The 26,634-nt window shown below is 39.4% G+C and overlaps 1 protein-coding gene across 1 annotated transcript; it reads left to right on the forward strand.

The window, feature by feature from the left end:
- Positions 1 to 243: 243 nt before the first annotated feature.
- WASHC5 (WASH complex subunit 5) lies at positions 244 to 26,634 on the forward strand (the record flags this gene model as incomplete). The annotated part of the gene is made up of 28 exons (XM_084280590.1): positions 244 to 429; positions 2,585 to 2,730; positions 3,782 to 3,866; positions 4,103 to 4,203; positions 5,147 to 5,339; positions 6,860 to 7,012; positions 9,389 to 9,502; positions 10,564 to 10,735; positions 11,558 to 11,685; positions 12,838 to 12,967; positions 14,590 to 14,702; positions 15,321 to 15,487; positions 16,120 to 16,195; positions 16,986 to 17,096; positions 17,214 to 17,354; positions 18,803 to 18,883; positions 19,542 to 19,643; positions 20,259 to 20,438; positions 21,642 to 21,766; positions 22,168 to 22,330; positions 22,658 to 22,760; positions 22,864 to 22,943; positions 23,967 to 24,070; positions 24,588 to 24,717; positions 24,827 to 24,923; positions 25,337 to 25,490; positions 25,771 to 25,858; positions 26,207 to 26,634. 28 exons carry the CDS (start codon positions 244 to 246, stop codon positions 26,261 to 26,263), a joined length of 3,480 nt encoding a protein of 1,159 aa, XP_084136716.1. The 3' UTR covers positions 26,264 to 26,634.

A 26,634-nucleotide genomic window follows, 5' to 3' on the forward strand; every position in this document is an offset into this window, starting at 1 on the left:
CCCCTTTACAAAGCAATGGTTAATTCAGATTTAACAAATTTCAAGATTTGAGAGTACACTTAAAAATCCACATAAGCTGTCCAAAGTATCAATATGAACCACTCACTGTGTTGTCTTGTGTTTGCAGGTTATTAATGGAGCAGCTACTTTTCTCATCAGCTTTTCTTCTTCAAATAACCTGAAGACATAACGATTGGAATCTGACTACAGGACCTCTGCAGCTCTGTCACATCCAGCCCCATAATGGTTGACTTTCTAGCTGAAAACAATCTCTGTGGTCAGGCAATTCTTCGAATTGTCTCCTGTGGAAATGCCATCATTGCAGAACTTCTGAGACTTTCTGAATTTATTCCTGGTGTTTTCAGGCTAAAGGACAAGGCTGACCAACAGAAATATGGGGATATCATATTTGATTTCAGTTACTTTAAGGTACATCCATTTATTGTTCAACTTCTCCCTAAAAACCCTTTTATTGTTCAACTCTCCCTAAATCCTGTTACTGTTCAACTTCTCCTGAAAACATTGCTGTCCTGATAGAGCATAAAGGTGCTTCAGGTTACGAAACAGCCATTCTTGACTATTGTGTTTATTACTAGCTCAGAATTGACTATCATGACTTCCTACTTGCTTCGTTTTTACCAAAAATTCACCATCTGAGGTAGCAGCTGGGATGTGCTTGCATGCTAACGTTCTGCTTCTGGGCTGTCTTGTATTTTATATTCTTCCAATCATATTCAGTCTTGTCTTACTCGTTTCAGTAAGCAGATACAGTCAGGGGAAGGTTCTTTGCTTAGGACCCCAGGCAAAAACAAAGATAATCTGTACCTGCACTGAGAGCATCACGGTAAGGAGGAGGAGGCAATTTTAAGTACATACAAAAGCAGTTCCAACTACACATTTCGAAATGCTTGATGAGGCATCTGGCCTGTGGAATTTACAGAACTTTAATTTTATAAGACTTGAGTGTTGGATTCTTGTTTTTATTTTCATTATTATTGTAATTATTTCCTGCAGAAACTTTCAGTGGTGCTTTCGCCAGCAGGTTCTGAGGCTGTGCAGCTGCTTGTTTTCCTTTGGTGCAGTACTGTGGGCAGTATGCCCATCTTCCTTTGTTTATCTGTGGCTTATTCTTTGCAGCTGTGAAAACTGCTTTCAGCTTTCCTCTTGGACAGTGCTGTGATTGTGCATTCACTGGACTTGTCCCGTGTGCTGATTAAACGAATAAATCAAAGAGTAGTGTCCATTGTTTCCCTTACAATGTCAAGTTTCTTGCAGTACCTATGTCCCTATGTCATTCTCCAGCTTGATTAAGAAGGAACTGGAGAGAGTAACCTGACTTGGTCTGGATTGTACAATACAAGAAGTGTTAACAGCAAAGCAATGTGGAGGCACGGTTTGTTCATTTGGGGTTTTTTTTGTAAGAGTTATGAAGTTTTTTTAGGTATAATTGGTCAGGAATACAATTATTCTTGAAATTTTAAGATTTTTTTAATGTTAAGGACGCACAACAGTACTGCTGCTTTTCAGAATAATCACCCCCAAATCCATACAAGACATAAAGCAGAGATTAGTGAATTTACAAATATTTTCCCTGCAAAAGCACCATTCCTGTATTCATGATTCCTAAAATTACCTAAGGAGAAGAGATTTGAGAGTTTGACAATTCTGACAATTTACTTTGTGCATTTGAACTTCTTAGGCAGGTTGGGGTCTGCTTTTACCCTTTGGTTAATGTAGATATTTTGCACAAAAAGAGAAGTAAAAGAACACCTTAAAACCATGACAGAACTTTAGTGGATATTAAGATTGATATTTTAACCCTATTTTTGTGGAGTTCATGTTGACTAAATCCTTTTAAGCCATGAGCTCATGCTGTCGTAAGTGGTCTGTGGAATGGCGTTAACAGTGTTTTCCATTAAATGTTAATAATATTATGATTAAACATTAATGGTATTCTCATTTAGATGGTGATGGTAGGACCAAATGGGTGTAATGAGAAATGTTGGCAGTGGTAAACTGTTAGAGAAGTTTGTACCATTGCTTTAAGGAAGTTAGGGTCTTCATCCAAACCCTTTTTCCCCCACAGTTATTGATGATGTAGTTTCTGCGTTAATCTGGGGGACTAGCACTGAGCTAGGTCCTGAGTCTTTAATATAACCCAGGTCTAACACTTTCAAGCAGTTTAAATACGTGAGAAGGTACTAAGCTTTGTGAGGCCACAGTGTTAGGATTTCTGTCTCAGAAATCAATCAGGGCAAATGTGCAAAGAGAGATAGTTAGCTGTACTAAAAGCACATAGTGGCTTCAAATGCTTTGCTTTACCCAAAGCATTAACTGTCCTTTTCCATTGGTTACATAGGATAAATCATATTTAAAATCATTGCAGATTTTAACAAACTGTAAAAATCATCTTTATAGAATCACTGTTCAATCATAAAGTAGTCTGGAAAGCTACAGATCCTTGTTTTTGTAAGAAATGTTAATTCTAGTGTTGTGCCCAACGTGGTGGTTATACATGTTCTGTGTCTTACTGAAGAGAAGTCAAAGCCAAATACTGTCTCTAAAGATGAATTTCTTTTCTTAGGGGCCTGAGACATGTGAAGGCAAACTGGAAGCCAAACCTGAGCTACTGGATTTAGACGAAGAATTTCGTGAAAACAACATTGAAATTTTGACGAGATTTTACCTAGCTTTTCAGAGTGTACATAAATACATTGTAGATTTAAACAGGTATGGTATCTTAAATACACTTGGATTTTCTTAAAGACTAGTTTAGTCTTAATAATGAGAAGCTTTTTCCTCAGAGATCCAATATGCTTACTGTTGAAGCATATTCATGTGCACCTGGAAACCTGGATCACTGGAGTGATGCTTACCAGCTTAATATGTGACTTGACAACATTTAACCTCTCTACCTCACTTCCTCAATTTTAAACTAGAACTAAACCTTATTTAGCTTGGAGGTCAATTTCAGCATTTTGTTTTAATAAAAATACTATTAATAATTTCATAAGATGAGTTTTTGTGGTCTTGCTAAACAGAGTATTAGGTAGTTGTGGGGTTTTTTAACTTTCATTAGCATTGTTTTCCTGAACTTAACTTTCCAGTGGAGTTGCCATATTCTTGTTTGCTACTCTTATGTGTAAAAATCAATATGAAAGGTTCATGAAATACACTTGCCAAAAAGTTCTAGAGAATCTTAAGCATAAGAATTGATCTTATATTAAAAGATTAATTAAAAGACTAAATTTTAACATTACTTATTAGTAAGTAGTGTTACTGGAAAATCTTTGAATAGGAAGAAAACTTCTGTTACTAGAGATAAACATACTCTATTTCTAGCACTGCCTTCCAAATTGCAGTTGAAATAAATTTATGGTATTTTCAGGAAATATTTTTGAGATAACTTAAAAATATGACAGTTTTGGCAACATTTTGGAGTGGAGGAGGAGCATTTACTTTGGTACTTTGCTCTCATGCTGTTATCCATCCATAGGAAGATTAAGAGGATATTAGGTGTGAGTTACAGAGCATCCTCCAGTATTTTTCAAATACGCTATAAGGGTATGGAAAGAGGCTTTTGCCAGTTAGTTGGCTCTAGCTAGGAGTTCCAGTGTCTCATTTCACTGAAGAGGATCACTTCTCCTTTGTCTGAAAAACTCCATGCTGCTTGTACTAGAGAAATGTTCTATTTTTCAGAGAAAATTGTCCAGTTGAGTTCTGAGGACATGGGATTAGAGAGCAAAATAGTCAATGACCAACTCTTTGTTATGATTCCTAGATATTTAGATGACCTCAATGAAGGAATTTACATTCAGCAAACATTAGAAACAGTCCTCCTTAATGAAGATGGAAAACAGCTTCTAGTAAGTATTGAACAGTTTTGTAATGGTAGAAAATAAACCAACTAGTTCAGTGCCAAGCTAAGCAATGATTTAAGTTTACTAAATGCATGGAAATGCTGTGATTCACTTTAAGGAGGACAAAGACCAAAAACCTACAGCCTGCCATTTTTCATATCATATTGACTACATAGTTAACATTGGGTTAGTTTGTCAGTACATGTTTGTCTTCAAATGTTCTTTGTTCTGGCATTTTCCAGTGTGAAGCACTCTACTTATATGGTGTCATGCTACTGGTCATTGACCAGAAGATTGAGGGAGAAGTCAGAGAAAGGATGTTGGTTTCCTACTACAGATACAGGTAAGAATAGCAGTGTGCAGAAGCACTCAAGGCTGAAAGGATGTAACATGCAGTGTGTTAAGTAAGTTATTAAATTAAATGGAAATACCAGTACCTTTTTGATCAGCTGACTGCATAGAGGTAGATTGATCATTCAGCAGAGCTCTCTGGATACCTATAGAACTCCTTGCATTAGCTGTGTTTGTAGGTCTAGCTGCTAAACCAGACCAACAGACTTTTCATGCTGACACAATAGAAATTTGAAGTCCACTGACAAATAAAGCTAAAGCTTGAACATTGCAGGTATCAGCTATGACAATATCATAGGTTCCCAAATGTACTGGCAAATCTTGTTGAAAAGTCCTCAGTATCGAAATGACTTATGTGTTGCAAGTCAGACATCTTGTAGTTACTGTGCTTGCTTAATCAACTCAATCATGAGTTTTCAGGGTAGGTTGACAGCATCCTTGTATGACAGTTAAGGTCTCAAAGGATATCAGTGCGATTCCTTTCACAGATATGAGAAAGGGGGTATCCTGTTTGTATGCTTCTTTGACTGTGTTTATGCCTCTCAGTGTAATGAGAGAGGATACCTAAACTCTGGAGTTTGGAAGTGGATCAAAAAAGGAAATTCAGAAATGGGGAGAAAAAAACCCCAAAGCTGACAAATAAACCAAAACCAAACAGAACAAAACTCCTCTTCTGAATATAAAGCTACTTGTCTCTGTTCCTGAATAAAGTTCATTTTTTCTGTTTGTGCTTTGTGGGCTTATCTGGGGTTCCGGTATGGACATTGATCAGCGTCCTCCTGTAATACAGTGACCATGGAGTAAACAATCAAAAATGTCCTCGACCTTAGTATCTGGTCATTTTCTTGGAGGAAAAGCATGGTTACAAGGGGAGGGGAAAGGGGAAATGGTTAGGTCATACAGCTCAATTTTTGTTTCTTTCTTTCATAAAACAGTGCAGCCCGATCTTCTGCTGATTCCAATTTAGATGATATCTGTAAATTGCTTCGAAGCACTGGATACTCAAGCCAACCTGGAGCTAAAAGACCTCCAAACTACCCTGAGAGTTACTTCAGCAGGGTACCCATCAGTGAAACATTCATTAGTATGGTTATTGGCCGCTTACGGTCAGATGACATTTATAACCAGGTAAGTTACTGTGAGATAGAAGAGCAATCTAAACCTAAATGCAAAATGGTTTCTCGGTCACAAAGCCCAGAAAAAAAGTAAATCACAGAACCATCGAGGTTAGAAGGGACCTTTTGAGAACACCTAGTCCACCCCTCCCACTCAAAGCAGGATCAGCTACAGCAGATTGCCCAGGACTATGTCTGGTTGGGTTTTGAGTACTTCCAGAGGAGCAGACTGCTAATCTCCCGGTAAAAAAAAACCCTCTTTTTTTAAAAATGTCTTTAAATCATAAATGATTTGCCACCCTGAATAACTGATTCATTGGAGATTGATGTTCTTTTAGTTACTGCAGAGAGATTCATCATCCCTTGGTAGACAATGTGTTTGAAAAGGAACACTAGTATTGCAGTTCTTAACTGTGACAATTGTATTAATAAAAGTTGAAGGAAAGTGTGAGTAATGGCTACTGTATTTACAGTCTCTTCTAATATGACTCCTTTGAGAGATCTTTATCAAAGCATTTGCTTTTGAGGAGGTTTCAATCTTTAGCATGGACAGGCAATCTTATTTCTGTAATTATTGGCACATTTCTGGTGAATCCTGGAAAACTGAAGCTGTTTTCAGATGCCAGAAAACCAGCATTTGAAGATTAATATATGCTTGTAAGAAATAAACAAAGGCTTAAGTCTTTAGGCAGGAGTAATAATTTAAAAATAGGGACCTTATTGAAAACACTTCGACAGTATGGACAGACATAAAAGCTTCAAAGGGGAAAAAATCCCTTACGGTACCAATGTACTTTTTCCAAATGTAGTACACAAAGTAGGGTAGAAATCTTCAGCTCAACCCAAACTGAATACAGCTTGTTTGATTCTAGATGACAGTAGCAGAAACCTCCTGATTTTTCCTACTAGTCTGAACACTTAACCTCATAAAATAACAAAACAAAATAAACCAAAACAAAATAGAATGTAAGTAAATTTACTCAGAGAACTGTTTTCCTAATGACAGATCATTGCGTCCTGTGGATCTGACTTTTGGTGCCAACTTTTTCTGTTAGCATAAAGGTCATTCAATATATTTTCCTATGCATTTTTTCAGTTAAGTTGATAATTTGAATCTTTTGATCTTGCAGGTACATGGAATTAATTAAATTATCTGCATCCCAATTCAGTAAATTAATACTTGTTCCTATCTGAGATAAACTGAATATACCCACTTGCTATGAAATACTTATTTCTAACTCTGCTCCTTTCAACTCATCTGAAGCTCTTTGGTTCATCCCTTCTTTGACTCATGTGCAGCACAATAATATCTTACTATATCCTGTCAAATTTACCAGGCCATCTATACAGTCAGCTCTTACATTCTGTAAAATATACCTGGTAAATATGCTGCATGTGTAAGCATGTCCAGCTTACCTACGTATCCTCCCTGCCTCCTAGTATCTATATACTGCACCCTTTAACATGGCCTGGAGTGTTTGCAAGTGGAATATGTTGCATTATGTTATGTTCTGTTTTGTTCCCTTTTCCTAGGTTTCTGCGTATCCATTACCAGAACACCGCAGCACTGCCCTGGCTACTCAGGCTGCTATGCTTTATGTCATCCTGTATTTTGACCCTTCTGTTCTCCACACTCAACAAGCAAAAATGAGAGAGATAGTGGATAAATACTTTCCAGATAATTGGGTAACAAATAATTCTGTTTTAAAACTGTTCCCTTGATATAATGTTAGAGGAACAATTTACCACCTTTGTACAACATGAAATATGGAAAATAATATGTCCCAGAATTGGAATAGATTCTTCTCAGGGGAAATGTTACTTTGTTCAGAGTGAAACGATCTGAATCCAACCTTCTGGATAAGTGTGGAAAGCTGCCCTTTGAAAGTACCAATTCTTGTCTAAAATGCTTAAATCAACTACTGTTGTGGTAAAATGAATCAACAGAAGAATGTAGGCTGGAAGGTAACATAGGCATCTTCTAATCTAGCCTTTTCCTCAGAGCAGGGCCAGCTTCAAGGTTAAATAAGGTTATCTGGGCTTTGTCCATTTGTTTTGAAAATATCTGAAATGAAGACCTGCAGCCTCTGTGTGCACCAGAGGCTGTGCTTAAGGATTCTCTGTGGTAGTTTGTGACTGTTGCTTCTGGTCTTTTCATACATACCTCTGAGTCTGGCTCTGTCTTATTCATAACTTCCCTTTAGGTAGTGGAAGATTGCAGTCAGATGTCATGGTCTCTATTCCTCCAGCTTAAGCAATCCCAGCTCCCATCGCCTCTACTTACACAGCAGTTCCACAAGTATTTTAGTGGCCTTCTACTTGATTCGTTCCAGTGTGTCCATGTCTCCTTCATACCAAGGATCCCAAATCTGGACATATGAATCACTTCCCTCAGTTTGCTGACTACAGTGTGGCTGACATGCGTGGTCAGCCTCTGTTGTCATAAGGCTGTATGTCTGATTCATGTGCAGTTTGTCCACCAGGACGGGTAGGTCTTTTTCTGTGGAGTTGTTATGTAGGCAGTCAGTTCCCAGGCTCTGCTGTTGCAAGGGTTTGGTTTTGTCCCAGGTACAGGACTTTGTATTGGTTGTTATTAAACTTGATGTGGTTTCTGCTTGTGAATTCTACCAGCTTGTCAAGTCTGCTCTGAATAGCAGTCTTGCTCTGCAACAATTCCCCCGCCCCAATACTGATCCTATTTGAAAACTTCCATGCCATTGTCCAAATAATTTAGAAGCAAAGCCTGTGCAATTCTGTAGACTTTTTCAGGTGGGGTGATCAAAATGGAATTGCTATGTGTCTCGGTGTTGAGATTTCAGATTCCTATCCAGAAGCCCTAGTCTGCAAAAAATGCCAGTGAAGTAGGCAGGCATGTGACGACAGGGTCTACAGGTAGTCTGTATCAAAGGGAATTGTGCTTCACAAAGAAGCTATAAATTAATTTGTGTATCTCTCTTGGTTGCAAATTGTACTCCTATGTGCCATTAGTGGAGCAATGAAGAAAGGAGGGAAGAAACTAATAGCTGGCTATTTTACTAGATACTAAACCCCATCAGTTTCTGAAAGGCTGCAAGCGTGTTTTAAATAGGATAACTTGACAATGTACATTTTTGATTATGCCACAGTTTTCACTCACTTCATAGCACAAACTTACTTGAAGACATCAACTATCTTCTTGTGGTCAGATATGAATGAGGTAGCTGCATCATACAGAATATTTCTTGGGCTGGTTTCAAATCATGGTTAGCAGTTGAAGTGTAGCTTTCTAAGAAACTCTCAGCTTCATGAAATAATGAGCTTCACTTCAACAATATGAGAGGGGCCCTCATGTCAGGAGACCACTGCCCTGTTTGCCTTTACTGGCTTCCTTTGACACTGTCAGGAGAGCTCAAAGGCTGACAGTGTCCCCTTTAATGTGATCACTCCTGGATGGAGAATACTGGAGCAGTAGTGTTACAAAGGTCATAATGCCACAGCTCTATTTATCCTTAATCTGTCATAACCCAACACATCAGGTTTTAATCAAGTATCTTACAAGCACGAGTAATTCAATCACACCTGTGTTTTTAATCACACTCAGGAGCCTGCAATCAGTTTCTCTATGGTCCTTAAGAATCACAGCATGGAATCATAGTTTCCTTCTCCTCATGTTCATTGTAGAAAACGGTTGCATTTCAGTTTTGCTCTTTGGGGGCAGGATTAATTCAAGTTTGGTTTTTACCTCTGTCATAGTAATTTCCTCAGTTCTCTTTGTCAATTTTGGAAAAGAAAAGGAAAACTTTCACAGGAGAAAAAATAGAGGTCAAGGATCATTCATAATGACTGAAACAACTGTCAGCTTATGCTCCAAACTAAACCTCTAATTAACTGTGGGCCTTTCATTTCAAAGTCTTCTCACTCCTTGGTTTCCAAAGGTGGTGGAGGAAAAAGCACAGCTACCAAAAATGTTTAGTTATATTCACACCCACAACATACAGCTTTCTATGCGTATTGCTAAAAGAAAAACATGTTGTCTTCTTCATAAAAATATAAGTGCAAGTTGTTTGGTGTTCCCAATGTTAGGTTATTAGCATTTACATGGGAATTGCTGTAAATCTCGCGGAAGCATGGGAACCCTACAAAGCTGCAAAAACTGCCCTCAACTACACGCTGGATCTTTCAAACGTCAAAGAGCAGGTATGTAAGCCAGAGTTCATTATTTTTAGCAAGATAGACAGTTGTGTGGCCATCTCAAGTATATTCTGTGGCATCAATAATGTATGGGTTGTCTTCTCTTGAATATGCTTATTTGTAATGTATTCAAGTCCAGGACTTTTGAGTGTATAACTTTGTGTTGAAAGTCTGGGCTTCGCAGCATTGCTTGTTTCACTTCCTTTTGCAGTGTTTGTTGACCCTAAAAGGGTGAGGGTTGTGACTGGAATACATGCTAGCAGTCATCACCACGTTTGGTACTGGGACGTCTCCACCATGGTGTTTGATCCTTTCAGATTTAGAAGTTAGACATTGGTGCTGACAGTGTGGTACCAAGTCAGTTTTAAATGTGGCCTCCCATATTATTTAAACAATGGTCTGGAAAAAGGATTAGATTTAAAAGAATGATACTGTAACATTTTGTGATATAATGCAGTTAGTTCTTTTTGTGGGAAATAATTTTTTCCATACTAAAGACCAGCAAGTGATATTGGTCTGTTTGTGTGCAGCAGGATAGCAACTTGGGCATTTTGCTGGATTGATAACTAATGCCTCCTTAGAATCTGACCCCCGTGCTCAGGCATGAACACACAGAAGTGCTTAATTAGGAGAACTGTACTATGTACTGTGCAGTCAACGTAGGGAATAGGAGCAGGCATTTAGAGAAGACAGTTGCTGAGTATTTGTCATTGAATTCATGAGTATTTCTGCTCTGGAATAGATTTTTGTCTCATTAGACATTAAAATATTAGTTCAGTCTTTTAGGAGTGACTTGTAGAGAGTATATAAGCAAATGCAGGAAGCTTACAAGTCTGCATTTTTGAAACATCGGGCTTCCTGTGTAGGCTCTTTGCTCTAACATTTAGCTTGTGTCCTTGTCATGCAGTTGCAGCGTATGCTATTGTCTACTAGTAATGATGATAGGTTTTATAGTATTTCTTTCATCTGTGCGCTCTTGAAGTTCTTGGAAAACCGCAGTCACGTTGCACATGGTGTGTTGTGTTTGATGTGAGGATTATACTGATGGGGGCTTTGTCTGTTGGAAGGCAAGTCGGTACGCTGCGGTCACCGAGCGGGTGCACACTCAGGTGCAGCAGTTCCTCAAGGAGGGTTGTCTAAGGGAGGAGCTGGTGCTGGACAATATTCCCAAGCTGCTGAACTGCCTGCGAGACTGTAACGTGGCAATCCGCTGGCTCATGCTTCACACTGCAGACACAGGTAAGGCTTCGTGCTGGGCTCTATGACAGAGCTGTCAGTCCTGTTACACTGGCACTTCATGTTACATCCTGAGGGAAGAACTGTGTGTGCTGCTCTGAAGTCAGCAAGATTTCATCCCATTTTCAATAGATTGTCGAGCTGCTCTTTTGGGAACAGTCTCCTAAAATCTTTGGCTGAAACAGCACATGTGCATTTCCTTAATTCTTGTGAGCTAGACACAGATATAAAAAGTAGTATGAGAGGTCATGATCCTGTGGAATAAGTCTGAGAACTTTATCCTTTTCTGCCTTATCACTTGAAGTGTCATTCTGGGAGTTTTACCTAGCACCAAAAAGAAAGCAGCAGTCAACTTACTAATAGTTGAAAGCCAAGGGTTTTATTCTGTTGAAGTGAAATTCAGTTGAATCTGTTGAATGATGCCTGACATGAGTTTGGAACTGAAAGTTTGCCTATGTAGGCAGTCTCTTGGATGAATGTTTGTGCTGTCTTTGGGTCCTCTTGGTATGTGAGAGGGCTCCTGTTACATCTCCAAGTGTTTTCTGTAATGGTTTCAGAAATGTTGGTCTCTGGGCTGCTCAGTCAGGTGTACTAAATTTGCATTTAGTTTGCAGAAGCCAGCAGAAGAATTTTAGGATGCTGAAGCACCACAGAAACCTCACTTATTTTCTATTCTGAGGAAGGGTTGTACAAGTGTGGTGAGACTCATATAAACAGGTTAAAATGCTTTTGCTTTCAAGCCATTAACAAAGAGTCTGTCTGCAAAGATTGAAAAGCTTGTCCAAATTCTGTAGCAGTGGAGAAACATCACCTTTCTATTTTCAGCTGGTGATCCAAATAACAAGCGTCTCCGCCAGATAAAGGATCAGATTCTCACAGACTCGAGGTACAATCCCAGGATCCTTTTCCAGCTTCTTCTGGATACAGCTCAATTTGAATTCATTTTGAAAGAGGTAATGTGCCACTGCTGCCTTCAGCGTTTTCCCCTGAATGGCAGAACAGAGCTGGAGACTTGGAATATTGGTAGTACCTTTGCTGCAAAGTCCACTTACATAAAGAATGATTATTGGGTTTGTTAATTGTGAGTTTTCTACAGAAAATTACAAGCTACTGTTGCTTGGAAGGGACTTTTGCATTTTTCTCAATAATTGGCAGTTTTCGTTCTTACCAGAATCACAGAATCACAAGGTCGGAAAAGACCTTTATGATCATCAAGTCCAACCATTCCCATCCTATGCTAAACCATAGACCTAAGTACCTCATCTACCATTTTTTTAAACACACCCAGGGATGGTGACTCAACCCCCTCCCTGGGCAGCCTGTTCCAGGCCCTGACAATTCTTTCAGTGAAGTTTTTTTTTTCTAATATCCAATCTAAACCTGCCCTGGTGCAGCTCTGTGCCATTTCCCCTTGTTCTATCTTCTGTCACCTGGCTGAAGAGACCATCGCCTACCTCTCTACAACCTCCCTTCAGGTAGTTGTAGGTGGTGATAAGGTCTCCCCTCAGCCTCCTCTTCTCCAGGCTGAAGAGCCCCAGCTCCCTCAGCTGCTCCTCATATGATTTGCCCTCCAGCCCCTTCACCAGCCTACCCAACATGTTTATATTACTCTCAATTTTACATGAACAGCCTGATATCAGGCATAATAAAATCTGTTGAGGAAGCTGCTTGAGGTTTTATCATGCTCTGGTACTAACCTGGTAGAATATATATGAGTATGCTTAACATCACCTACGTGCTTCTTTGAATTGGATTTCTCTGGATAGGGTGAGATGACTGTGCAAAGTTTAACTCCGCGTTAGACAATAGTCTTCTAGGATTGCTAAGCTAAAAAAAGTGACTGGATGTTTTTATAAGTGACTAAAAATCAACAACATCTGCACCATACTGTTTTTTAAAATGTATTTAATTTCTGTCACTGTATGTCCATCACACTGGTAGTATTTCTTAATGGTTTTGATTTTGTAATTATTAATCTGACAGGGTCTTGAAGTTATGTAGTAGTCACTGTGCCTCAGATCCAGCCATTTTCAGTGTTTTATTTCATTTATTGTAGTATGCCTTCTTGCCAGTTTTGTAAACCAAATTCCTTCTTTTTTCAACAGATGTTCAAGCAGATGCTGTCAGAAAAACAAGCAAAATGGGAGACATACAAAAAAGAGGGATCTGAAAGGATGACTGAGCTTGCTGACGTCTTCTCAGGAGTTAAACCTCTTACTAGAGTGGAGAAAAACGGTAACTATTAAAAATGTGGAGAAAAAAAGTAATTCTACGTTTTATTTCTAAGCTGATACTAAAAGAAAATGCATGAAGCTAATACTGACAGTGAGAAAAACTTAGAGAATCACAGAATCATAGGGGTTGGAAGGGACTTCAAGAGACCATCGTGTCCAACACCCCTGCCAAAGCAGCTCCCTGGGACAGGTCACACAGGTCGGCGTCCAGATGGATCTTGAATATCTCCAGGGAAGGAGACTCCACAGCTCCTCTGGGCAGCCTGTCCCAGGGCTCTGTCGCCCTCACTGTGAAAGAGTTGTTCTGCATATTGGTGTGGAACTTCCTGTGCTCCAACTTGCAGCCATTGCCCCTTGTCCTGTCCCCGCAGACCACTGCAAAGAGGTTGGCCATTTCCCCCTGTGTCCCACACTTCAGATATTTATAAACAATAATCAGATCCCCTCTCAGTCGTCTTTTCTCAAGGCTGAACAGCCCCAGTTGACTCAGTCTTTCCTCGTAGGAGAGATGCTCTAGGCCCTTAATCATCTTTGTAGCCCTTCTCTGGACTCTTTCCAGGAGATCCCTGTCTTTTTTATACCAGGGAGCCCAGAACTGGACACAATACTCCAGGTGGGGCCTGACCAGAGCAGAGTAGAGTACATGTCCATCAGCTGCCACAGAGGCCCCTTGCAGTCTTGTTTAGGTGTTCTGCATCTATTCCATGTGTAAGCCATGTGCAGGTACTTAATATTCAGATGGCCATATGTTGAAAAATATTTTTTATCAGTTTATTTAGGTACGTCACGTCAAACTCTGAAACACCAGTTCACTTTTCTGTTAATAACAGAGTTCTGTTTTCTGTGTACAAAGAAATACAAAGATCACACTCATTAAATATGAGGACTGTTAACACCTCCTTTCACGCTTTTCCTATTTGTAATCTGTATTTTGGTTGTATTGAGATTTTTTCAAACCTTTTCCTGTTCTTCTGAATTTTCTGATTCTCCGAGTTCTCCAAGGACTTGAAGCATTGAATCTGTATTTCTTTCCAAAACCCTTGCTCTGTTTTTTTGAAACATTGTCTTTTTTTCTCGAACTGATGTAATGATAAGAATTGTAAATCACTCTTTTGGTCGGGATCTTTTTTGATCACAGAATCACAGCACATTAGGAGTTGGGAGGAACCTCAAAAGACCATCTAGTCCAACCCTCCTGCCAGAGCAGCATCACCTAGAGTAAATCACACAAGTTTGATGTCATCAGACTTTTAGCTAAAGCGTAGACATTAAAGCTAGCGATGCTTAGCTAAACCATAGACACCAAGGCAATTAACATTGTAAATCTGTTCATAAACCAGGGATTTATTATTTATGCATTTTCATCATTGTATAGATTGTATAATGCCCATTTGTGCTGAGGAGTTTTTTAATGTTGTATGTGGAACTTACCTGAGCATTTGCCCCTTAACAAGTTTATATGCTGAATGACTAGAAACATAGGTTAGCTGAAAAGTCTTCATCTTACTCTTACATATATAGCATTGGATATTTTGTTACTGTTTTGACTATCAAGTTCCCTCTGACTTTGTTGCTTATCACACATGCAAAGATTTCATTGGTTTTTTTCTTGTTCTTACACAGAAAATCTTCAGGCTTGGTTCAGAGAAATCTCCAAGCAAATCATGTCTCTAAACTACGATGATTCCACTGCAGCAGGCAGAAAAACTGTGCAGCTAATACAGGCACTGGAGGAGGTATGGCAAAGAAATTTTGAGAGAAATTACCTCAGCCCTTTGAAAAACAGCATTTGATGGATGTGCACTGACCTCCAGTAGATGAGTTGCAAAACAGATCTGCATTTTAACAATTATTTAAGTTTGTGGATCTTTGATGTTTTATGTATACAATCAGCAGGACTTGCTTATAGACTCTGTGATTGCAAAGTAAGTGTTATAGCATGAAAAATCCTGCCACTGGCAGTTGAAGATCAGCAGGGTTTTCAAAGAAATTAATTCGATGTTAAATATTATTTGGCAACATTGCTGAAATTCTGAAAATAAATTCATCTGAAGCCAGAGAGGGTAATTTAAAAGGCAAAATAAAAGTACCCATATTTCTTATGTGTACATTTCTTCTATTCCAGGGTATAAAAGTCTACTCAGTATTTGACAGTACACGTCCTTAAGTAACTTTGTGGGATTTATTATTTAACACTCTTTAAACAAGACCAGGATTTGTTAAGTGTCTTACTTTAATAGCATCCCGAAGGAATGTGTCAGTATAGTGATTCTATTTGTGTTGCTGTCCTTAAAGAGGAATGGAAAAGAAGAGGTGGTTTTATGGGGTTGGTTGGTTTGTTTTTTTAAATATAGGTCCAAGAATTTCACCAGCTGGAAAACAACCTGCAAGTTTGCCAGTTCCTGGCTGACACCCGCAAATTTCTTCATCAGATGATCCGAACTATAAACATTAAAGAAGAGGTCTTGATCACCATGCAGATAGTTGGTGATCTTTCTTATGCTTGGCAATTAATTGACAGGTAACTTAGCAGGAGTTTTTTCATCTAAATTAGTTGTAGTATGCAAAATTTGTGGGAAATAACATGCATAAATATTATTAATACTGTAAACTTTCCAATTTCAAAACATTCTTGAAGCCTTGCTATGAGGAGTTGTATGTACTTAACAACCCTTGACTCAAGTAAGAATTAACAGCCATCCCTGTCACATTTTTAGCTGCAGGTTAAGCGATACTGAAGTTTGTTACTGCCTGTCCTCTTCTAACTACAACAGTTTTGTTAAGCTTCTATCCCCAGCCTTTGGTCTAGTCAAGTGTTCTCCAAAATAGTGGAGTTCCTGTTGCAACCCAAAAGCAAACAGGGAAAGATGAATGCTAGAGAACTCCTTTTTCATGTTGTGTTTTTGCTGAGCTGCTACTTCATTACCTTGGCTGTTAACGCCCCCCAGTGCCCTCTTTTCCCCACCTACCCCTTCATCTTACAGGTTTTTTCTAGCCAATATCTCTTCAGACCACAGTCCTCCTTTAGTGAAATTCTTTAGTGAACTCCTATGCCATTTCTAGTTTACACCAGTGCTGCTGACATACAATTTAAGAGTTGAAAATAAGCATTTCAGGGGAACAAGCTGATTTGTTTTGTTTTTTCTACCCCAGCTTTACATCTATTATGCAGGAAAGCATAAGAGTGAGTCCATCTATGGTAACTAAACTGCGAGCCACCTTCCTAAAGGTTAGTGTGAAAAACAGTGAGTGCACTTGAACACTGCAGGTCAACCAAAGTATTTGTTAAATAAGCTTTAAGTTTCTGAAGCCACAAGAGTCAAAACCTCCTTTTACAAACATTTTCTATATCTGAATTGTTTAGACTATATAAGTTAACATCAGTTTTAAAGAAAATAAAACTTAAGTTTTGCATGGATTTTTTAATGCAACTGGTCATATTGCTGCTATTAAGCAAATAAGTCTCATTGTCCAGCCTCTACCCTTTACAGTTACTTGCTGGAGGCATTGGTGCACAGGTGGGGTCCTTTGCATATGTATTGGAGGAGGCTGAAGGGATTGCAAAAGTTAGGTTAGCTATGCCCTTTGTCTCTCATCATGAAGATCTGTCATCAGATGAAGATATTTTCTGTAGAAATAGGAATGGGAAATAGCCAGGGGAGTGGAGGGAAGGATAAAATTGCAATGAAAGAAATATCTCCCACATCTGTTAAGGTTTGAAAAATGAAAAGGGGAAATGCAGCTTTATAAATTGGTGGAGTACTTTGACTTATATCTCCCACAACTGTTAAGGTTTGAAAAATGAAAAGGGGAAATGCAGCTTTATAAATTGGTGGAGTACTTTGACTTTTAGCTGCTTTTTTTTTTCCTGTTGGCAAACCTGATGCTTTAACACTGCTCATTAGGAAGGATCTAGTGCTATGAGTTGTGGTTTAAGAGGCAGAGCAAGGAGAGTTCAAGCATGGAATTTATATTAGAAAAACAAACCTGTGAAGTGAAAATACTAACTTTATTTCTAGCTTGCTTCTGCTCTTGACTTACCACTCCTGCGCATCAACCAAGCGAACAGTCCTGACCTTCTCAGCGTGTCGCAGTACTACTCTGGAGAGTTGGTTTCCTACGTGAGAAAGGTTGGTGTATGAGGAGACCTAATTGTCATCTTCTCCAATGACTTCTCTTTAATTGAAGATACGTTATTTATAACGAGAATATACTGACTGTGTTTGTTTCTTCTTTTATTTATAAAGGTGCTACAGATAATTCCAGAGAGCATGTTTACATCTCTTCTCAAAATTATAAAGCTACAGACTCATGATATTATTGAAGTGCCTACTCGCCTTGATAAGGACAAGCTACGAGATTATGCTCAACTTGGACCACGATACGAGGTGCAGTTGAAGTAGGGCATTCCTAAAAAGCTTACCTTGCTGCAGGCAGCCAGCTTCAGCCTAAGTTTAAATAGGTGCAGCTCCACAGAGTTAGACTTCAACAGTGAACTTGGATTTGGTGACTGAGTAAGAATTAAAATTGACTGGTGTTACCATGAGTACACTTCAGGTTTCCTGAAGATTGATGAGTAACTTTCTCGCTTCTGTTTGTAAAAGTTTAAGCTTTTCATCTTGTAGAAAAGCAGAGGAAAACTAAATATGTTTATAAAAAGGGTAAAAAAATTTGGATTTATGTAGGAGGAGGAACCCTAAAAACCTGAGTCTGAAATGAAGCCCTCCACATTTGGAATCCTTGTTCCAGGAGAAGGTGGAAGGCTGAATAATCCATGAGGGTTAAGCTTTTTGCTGCCCTCAAATGTGAAGACAGGGTGGAAGCATGCTAATTTAATCAGATAAAGCTGCTGTTGCTCATTGGCTTTTGTCTGTGGGTTTTTTCATGCACTGTGGTTGTTCTGGAAGAGTAAGCAAATATTAAAATTATTTAGATTGATTTAGATTGATTTCTCTTAGATTGATTTTTAATAGATGAAGAGCCACATCCTGAGTAGATCAGTAACTTTCCCTCAAAGAATATGTCTTTTAGCTCTCCAGTAATCAGTTGGAAAACCTGGGATATTTGCCAGACTGCTTACTTCAGTGTGTTATACAAAACGTGGTCTCTATGAAGCTGATGTTCAGACCTGAACACCAGGTTTAGACTCCCTCATTAAACTTTACAAAGTCGGGGGGGGTTGTGCTGGGGTAGGAATTGAGGAGGAGCCAGTATTCAATATTATTTTATTTTGAGAAAAATACTTAATTTGGGAAACAATTTATCTCACATGGAAAATTTTCACTTCTGATTTCTGTCAGCCTGAACTGCATTGTCTCCATTATATACTGTAAATGTCTTAAAGACAGCAGAGTGGCTTGTCTGCACTCTGTGTGTAAGGATGTTCGATTCATAATTTAAACCTAAGTGAACATGCTACTATATTAAATCAGTGGAACTACTGAAGTGGACTCCTTGCTGGCAGCAGGCTTTATTATGGAACAGCTACTTCAAGTTGTGTCCCAAGCCTGCTGAAATGACCAGCTTCAGAGGTTGTCCAGGATGTTTTGTACACACATGATATAGCTGGCTGGGTCTATCTGCCCATAATCTCTGTAGATTCTCCAAGAGGTACCTGTTCTTTCCTACAGGTAGCATACTATGTTGGTCTAATTAAAAGAAAAAATATTACTGTACATGTTATTTTATATCTAAGCCAAGATGGAAATCGGAAGTCTATCAGTGCAAATTACTTCAGTCTAAACTGAAGACACTGGGAAAGATGTTTATCTTTTTAGCCAAATTATTTGAATCTATTGAATCACTTCAAAAACTGTATTTTCTCTTTCCCTTAAAGGTTGCCAAGCTAACCCATGCGATTTCAATCTTCACTGAAGGCATCCTCATGATGAAAACTACTTTAGTTGGTATCATCAAGGTAATATTCCATTATTCCACTAGGAAAAAGTCATTTGGTGGCAATTACCACTTTATCACAGACATTTCAGCTCATTAAGCTAGACCTTGAGGAAAGATAAAAAGACAAGATAAAAGAAGCTTGCATGCAGATTTTCAAGTGGCGATGTCTAACTTGGCATCCAGATAAGATCTGTATTAATTTAGGATGTTAAGAGCCCACAGTTCTCATTCATACATCGATTCATCAACTTTAATTGATGTATTTTTTTTTTAATTTCTACTAGAAAATTGACTGAGGTTTTCTGAGGAGCTGTTTCTTCCATTGGTAAAGACTGCTTCTCCTACATTAAGATACTTCTTTCAGGACTTCAGGAGCCAGAATTCATGAGGAAATAACAAACTTCTGAATACATTCTGGCTTTTCAAACTGTATGAAATTCTCAGTGGATCAGTAACAGGAGTTGAATATGGGATTTACAAAACTTTACAGTCCAACTAAATTTATTCCTCCATATCTGGTGGAAGTATTTAAATATTTATTCCTTGGGAAAGTGCATCTGATAGCACTGTTTTTTCTATTACATCATAAATACTGTTTATCTTTCTTGGTACAAACAAATTTATATTTTTTATTACCTTTCTGACTTTAAGAAAAAAAAAATGTTTCTTATACCTAGGTGGACCCAAAACAGTTACTGGAGGATGGAATAAGGAAGGAGCTAGTAAAGCGGGTAGCTCTAGCTCTTCACAGGGGACTCATCTTTAATCCCAGAGCCAAGGTGTGTAGCAGCTTTATTTCATTTTATTTTTTTATGTATCTTGAGTTTGCTGGTACCTGTCTTATAAGATTAGCTTCTAGAAAATACTGTACAGAAAGTATGTTCCTGTACAGATTTCCTTTTTGTAAAAATACATTATTTTTAAACTTAAAGGTTATCTGGAATGCCTTGTTGGATGTTAAAATGTGTTTATGAACTGCTGAGAATATGTAGAATTCAAAGCCACATTTTTATTCTATTGCCAAGTGTCCTATCATTTCCAAGCTCGGAGTTCTCTCTGTGCTGACTGATGACAACACATGTTGTGTAAGCCAGGCAAATGTAGAAAAGCAATGATAGAATGAGGAGTGGGACTCCTTGTTTTATCCTGTCAGATTCCTCGGTCTCCCAGATCTATCAGTAGTACCACTGAAGTCTAAAATAAACATTAAAAGCAGGAGGGAAAAATACTTACTAAGAAGAATTACTGCAGCTATCAAACAACCTTTGATAAACTTCCCAGTGCTTTTCAGGTCTGCCTGGAGGGTAGTGAAAGGCATTTAGAAGCGCGATACGTGTTGTTTGTATTCTGCCTGTTCACAATGTGGGGGTTTTGTTTCTGTTTTTAACCTGTAGCCAAGTGAACTGATGCCCAAACTGAAAGAAATGGCAGCCACAATGGATGGGTTCCATCGATCATTCGAGTATATCCAGGATTATGTCAACATATATGGTTTAAAAATTTGGCAAGAGGAAGTGTCTCGTATCATAAACTACAACGTTGAACAGGAGTGCAACAACTTCTTGAGAACAAAGGTGCTAGTGAAGCCCAAGGATGAGTAAAAAATTGATACGTGTGTTTCTATTTGCATGTTAACGCTTGCAACTGGTGGAATGTATATACCTCATTGTGCACAGTCCATACCGTTGTGACTTCTACCAGCTGTGTAACTACTGTGTAAACATCTGGCTCCAGCTTTGGCTGAGTGGTTTCAGCATCCTCACTGCATTAGTTGTACATAAGTGACGTATGGAAATAGACTCTGTAACTCGGAAGTTACAACGTCGGTATGTTCACTGCGCACAGGTGCACCAGGATCGCAAGTGCCTTCGGAACACGGGCGGTGGTCCTTGTGAGGAAGGCTGTAGGTCTTCCTCATGGTGTACTTTTTCACCCTTTGCCTAAAATGCAATGATCCTGCAAGCTTGCAGTGTTCTTGTCAGTCTGAGCTAATTCATGTCCTTGTTAACTATCTGTTTTCCTTTAGCAAGGATGTTTATTGACGTATTTGTGATGGATGAATTCTCGCTCCTTATAATCACTCCCTCGAGATAATGTGAGACTGTTTCTTACTCCTCAGAAGCAAGCCCTTTGTCAGGGAAAGAAAAACACACTTTCTCCTCCATTAGTTGTTTTCTTCAAACTATGTGACTAAGTTCTATGAATATATTTTTTGAGTACATGTATATAGTTGTGATTAACTTATTGTCCCTATTTCTATGTGGTCCCATATATCAGTAAGAAGAGCAAAGTACCCCAAACAGTATTTTAATATCTGTGGCCAGTGAGCAATATCCATTCCTCTCTTTCTCCTAGAAGGTAACTCCTGGATCACAGTGGTCCTCTCTGTATCTATCCTTTGCCGTGAGACCACAGGGTTAGAAAGATTACACTGGTTACCAGCTCTTTTGTGCTGTTTCACAAGTGGTGGAGTGAATAGATCTTAAATTTAGCTAACAAAATGGTGGGTGACCTTACTGCAGAAAGGAGCAGGTGGAATTCTCACCAGGAGTCCAGGCAGCACTCTCAGCCTCCCCCCTTACCTTCAGTTAGCTCTTTGTCATAAGATTCATTCTCCTCTTTGCTTTGTTCTGGTTTTATAGTGTTCTGCTGTGTGCAATTTACAGTGCTGCTTTACTGTGTGCTGCTTTCAAAATAAGCAGAAAGAATGAAATTTCTCAGCTAATTAAAAACGTGCAGTGATAACACTGCAAATGACACCAAAACTTATTTTTCAGATTCAAGACTGGCAAAGCATTTACCAGTCTACTCATATCCCCATACCCAAATTCACACCCGTGGATGAATCTGTGACGTTCATCGGTCGGCTTTGTAGAGAAATCCTGAGGATCACAGACCCAAAGTGAGTACTGTGTGTCACAAGCTTGTGTGGTAGCAACATGCATTGGATAGCTCCAGTTCCCCTATATGCAAACAAAATACACAATAAAGAGTTTTTCCTCAGCTGTCATATCACCATCTTTCTCTAAAACCAAATTTACCCAATCCATCCTGGATACATTCAAAATTAGTCTGGAAAAATTGTCATTTTAGTCCAAGAAGGAAAACTCTATTACACAAATGGGGGCAAGAGAAACCAGGGAAGGGTGACAGAACCCCTGCATGGAGTGGAGTAACTAAACCTCACCTGAGGTTCTTAAAGACTCTTTCTAATCTCTGCCTGAAGAAGATAATTCATCACCTGGATTATCAGAGGAACTGTCAGCAGTTCATTCTGAAGTAGTTTGTTTAATTTTTCCTCAGAATCACGTGTTACGTTGACCAGATGAACACCTGGTACGATACCAAAACTCACCAGGAAGTGACCAACAGTCGTCTCTTCTCAGAGATCCAAGATACTTTAGGTACCTTTGGTCTCAATGGCTTAGACAGGCTGCTGTGTTTCATGATTGTAAAGGAGCTGCAGGTAACTTTTGAACTTCCCTTTCTCAAGGTCATGATTCTTTTATGCTTTCATAACTTCTGGTGAAATAAAAAAATGCTTTAACTTTTGAAATGGCAAAATGAAAAGCATTTCAGAAATGTCTGTTCAAGCCTAAGAAGTTAAATTTCAGGTATAATTAATCAGGCCTAAAACTGATTAGTGTAACTCAGAAAAGCACGAAGTCTAACCACACAGTTATCCAAGTCCTCATCTGTGGAAATAGTCTTTCCCTCCTGTTAGAGAATGTGACTTTTGTAGCACAAAGTACGTGTGAGGGATTTTACTTACTTCCTTCTTTCTTTTATTTAGAATTTCCTCAGCATGTTTCAGAAAAACATAATGGGTGACAGGACAGTGCAGGATACCTTAAAAGCCCTTATGAATGCTGTCAGTCCTCTCAAGGGAATTATAGGTGAGTGCGTACTGGTTAAGATGGAAGAAAGCAGTGGTCTTTCTACACTTGCATTTATGTGTCATCTTGTTCTCTCTTTAAAACCTCACCCTTCTTTTTTCAGCAAATTCAAACAAGGTTTATTCCACAGCAATTGCAAAAACGCAGAAGATCTGGACAGCGTATTTAGACTCCATAATGAAGGTAGGTTTGCCTGACTTAGTGGTACTCAGAGTTCACTCTGGGCTCCTTGGTGTTATATTTTAATCTGCTTAGTTTACAGTGTTGTGTTATATTGAGCTGGAATTCTGTAACATCACAAGTGAAGCAGGCCTGGGTTTGTGAGAGCTCCAGAGTTTCGTTTGTGTGGACAGCTCAAGCTCCACACAGTGCTCAGTGCTGAGATTCAGCGTTAATCAGTGAGATTCAGTGTTAATCGTTTGCCAAAAATGTAGTCTGGCTCTAGAGATCCAGTCTGGGAAGAGCGAGTTAGTGCTCAGCATCGGGATCTCCACAAGTCCCCAGCTTCCTACCTCCGTAAGGATAAAGTTGGGAGCAGCAGCATTTCCTGACCTTGCCATGGTCACCCAGAAGGCAGACTACTGTGCTGACAATTTGAGGTCTTTTTGTCTTGTCTTTGTAACAGTGTTTTGAGACCTGTGTTTGATTTCAGAGTGTTGTGGATGAGTTTCTGTGGTACTGAAGAGGAAGGCTCAGGGCAGGGAGGGGAAGGGGGCTGCCGCAAGCCTCTCAGGGGGTTTCTGTCCCAGCCACTGCTAGCCCTGAGGTCTAGGAAGGGGTGGGGAAAAGGGTACAAGCATTTTCCAGTACCGGTGAAAAACAAGCAAGTGACTGTGGGTTTTTTTACCTGTTCCTTTTTTAGTCCCCTTTTCACACTGCCTGTATTTGCTACTGCAAACTGTGTGTAAATCTTGAGCACTGTGACTACTCCTGTACTCCAGCTGCTCTGCACAGCTGGGGTCTGTCTGTTCTGACTGCACACAGTCTGCGTCAGGGTTCCTCTACTAAAATGCAGAAGTAGCTCCAGCCGCTCCGTATGTCCTGTCTGGGCAGCCCTATAAAGGCTGTTAGGCATTATGAGGACTTGGTGTAATCTACTGAGCTGTAAATTTTTACTCATTCAGCTTTCCTTTACTTTGACTTTGCTCTTCCTTCATGGCATTCCACATAACACCCCACCCTTTTTTTGATTGTTTGTTTCAACAGGTTGGTCAAATGCAGATTTTAAGACGACAGATTACCAATGAATTAAATTATTCCTGCAGATTTGACTCCAAGCATTTGGCTGCTGCTTTGGAAAACCTCAATAAGTAAGAAGCAAAATGTGCTGAAGAGCTGTATGTGTCACTGTGATGTAATTACTGTCAGCTCAGCAATCCTTAATATCGAAACTGTGGCTTTGTATTCAGGGCTTTGTTGGGTTCAAATTTAAATCCTCATCAACAGAAACATTAAAAATAATAATGTGGCAGATAATTGGCATGAACAAGCTGGTGGGCAGCGCTGCTTCTAATCTCATTTTGGTTGCACCTGGATTTGAGGTCATCTTCGGATGAGAAGTAAGCACAGTGAAAATTCATGGTGTTGATTTTGAAATAAATGCAATGTCTGAAAAAAGATATTCAAAAAAAGGTGGGTTACTCTTGCTTGTAACCAAGTTTTATGACTCTGAAGTTTTAAAAATACTGCATTGGTCTGTCGGACTCGATGATCTCTTGAGGTCCCTTCCAGGCCCTACAGTTCTGTGATTCTGTGTGGCATCGTGTGAGGTTTATTTGGGGTTAATTTAAATAAGTATTTCATATAATCAATTCATATTCCCTTTAGAGCAATACTGGCTGACATTGAAGCACATTATCAGAACCCATCACTACCTTACCCTAAAGAAGACAACACACTCTTGTATGAAATCACAGCTTATCTGGAAGCAGCTGGTATTCACAATCCATTAAATAAGGTCAGGCTTACATCCAGTGCTTGGCACAGTTTTGTTTTTCTATTTTATTGATTTTTAACTGAGAAAAAAATACGTGGAAGAACTGTGTTTCTTTTTTTCCCCCTTTCAGATCTACATAACGACAAAACGCCTGTCGTATTTTCCCACTATCAACTTCCTGTTTCTCATTTCCCAGTTTCCAAAACTTCAGTACAACAGAAATTTAGGTATTGTATAAGTTGTTGTTTGTCTAAATCTCTTGAAAACCTAGGTGAAAATACCTGTAGAGAACTATAAAAATTAGCTGCACAGAAAACACTCGGCTTCTAACTTTAGTCTGTCACGTCCAGATGGGTTTGTTGTAATATTGAAGCCAAATGCAATGGAATGGGGAACAGAATCCAAACCTCTGGTTTTCTGTTCCCATCCTGTGCCTTAGTTAGTATCATTAAACCATTTGCTGTGGAAGAAGTGTGGTTGTTAAGTTTTAATGGGTAGGTTTTAATCCTAATGTGTCAGCAAGCAAAGGGGGGCACAACAAAAAGCCTCATGGGGGTTTATCAGAGAAGTTTGCCTCTGCCATGAAGAACCCGTTCAGGTTTATAAACATGTTGGTTTGGGTTGGTTTCTTTCTGTGCAGGAGTGGCGTGCAAGCGGCCAGCTGATCAGATTGACTGGCTCCCTTTAGTTCTGGGGCTCCTTACCCTGCTGAAACAGTTCCACTCAAGATACACAGAACAGTTTCTGGCACTGATCGGTCAGTTCATTCGTTCAGCGATGGAGCAGTGCACGAGGTATCCATGTTTTACTTTTCCCCTAAGTATCACCTCCACAAAGAGGGCTTCAGTAGTACTATCACTGCTTCAGTAGTAGTATCACTGCTTTTTCTAGCAGAGTATATTTGACCTACGAATACCAATATATTTTACTAAATGTAAGATTAAAATACTGTTTACTTTTATAACAGAATCACGTGGTACCCCATGGAAATGGTGTTATTTGAAAGCTGGCATTTTCATGTAATTTTATCCAAATACCTGTAAGATGATGATCTTCCTGGTTGTTTAATTTCAGCCAGAAGATACCAGAAATGCCTGCTGATGTCGTGTGTGCCCTCATGTTCCTGGAAGATTACATTCGCTACACAAAGTTACCAAGAAAGGTAAGAAAGAATTCCGTGGCTCCTGTAGGTACCCCTGAGCTGGAGTCCTGTTCAGAGAAGCTACAGCCTTGGTTTAGGCTGTAGTTAGGTGCTGGCAGCTTGATCACATGTATCTACCCTGGAACATGACATCATCTGTCAATGAGTACCAAAACTGATGGGCTTGTTAAGCTCATCCAGAAAGCAGAGTCAGCCCCTTGCAGATGATGTGTAAAAGACTGACAAAAGGAAATAGCTGGTGCACTGGGCGGGTGGTGTGTGCTCGATTCCCAGGGGGGTTTTGCCTGTTGGTCAGGGCATATGCATGAGAAAGGAAGAAAATCCCTGACTGCCTCCTGTTCCCCTTAGGTGGTTGAGGCACACGTGCCTAGCTTCATTTTTGATGAATTCCGAACTGTTCTGTGAATGTGGAGAAGGACCAAGCTCTTCCCCCACACCCAAACCGGTGAGTCGGGGACTGAGGATGAGACAAGAGCATCTCTCTGTAGTAGTACCTACTGAGAGTACCTGCCAGCAGTACCTACAGCTGTCTCTAGAATGTAACTGTCAGCACCAGTCTGTGTAACTAACTCTTGTGTAAGTCATGGCGTGCTAACACAGTTTGTATCTCCTCCAGCCCGGGTACGTTGTGTACCACACGCACTGCAGGTGCTGTATGTAACTGTTCATGTATAAATGCTTCGGGTTTTTGTTTGGAATAACTGTCTGGGGAGGTTTGACTTTTGTATCATGAATGAATAATGAAATTGGAAGTAAAGGTGTTGGATAGCCCAGAG

Source organism: Gallinula chloropus (assembly GCF_964237585.1).
Source record: "Gallinula chloropus genome assembly, chromosome: 2".
Lineage (NCBI taxonomy): Eukaryota > Metazoa > Chordata > Aves > Gruiformes > Rallidae > Gallinula > Gallinula chloropus.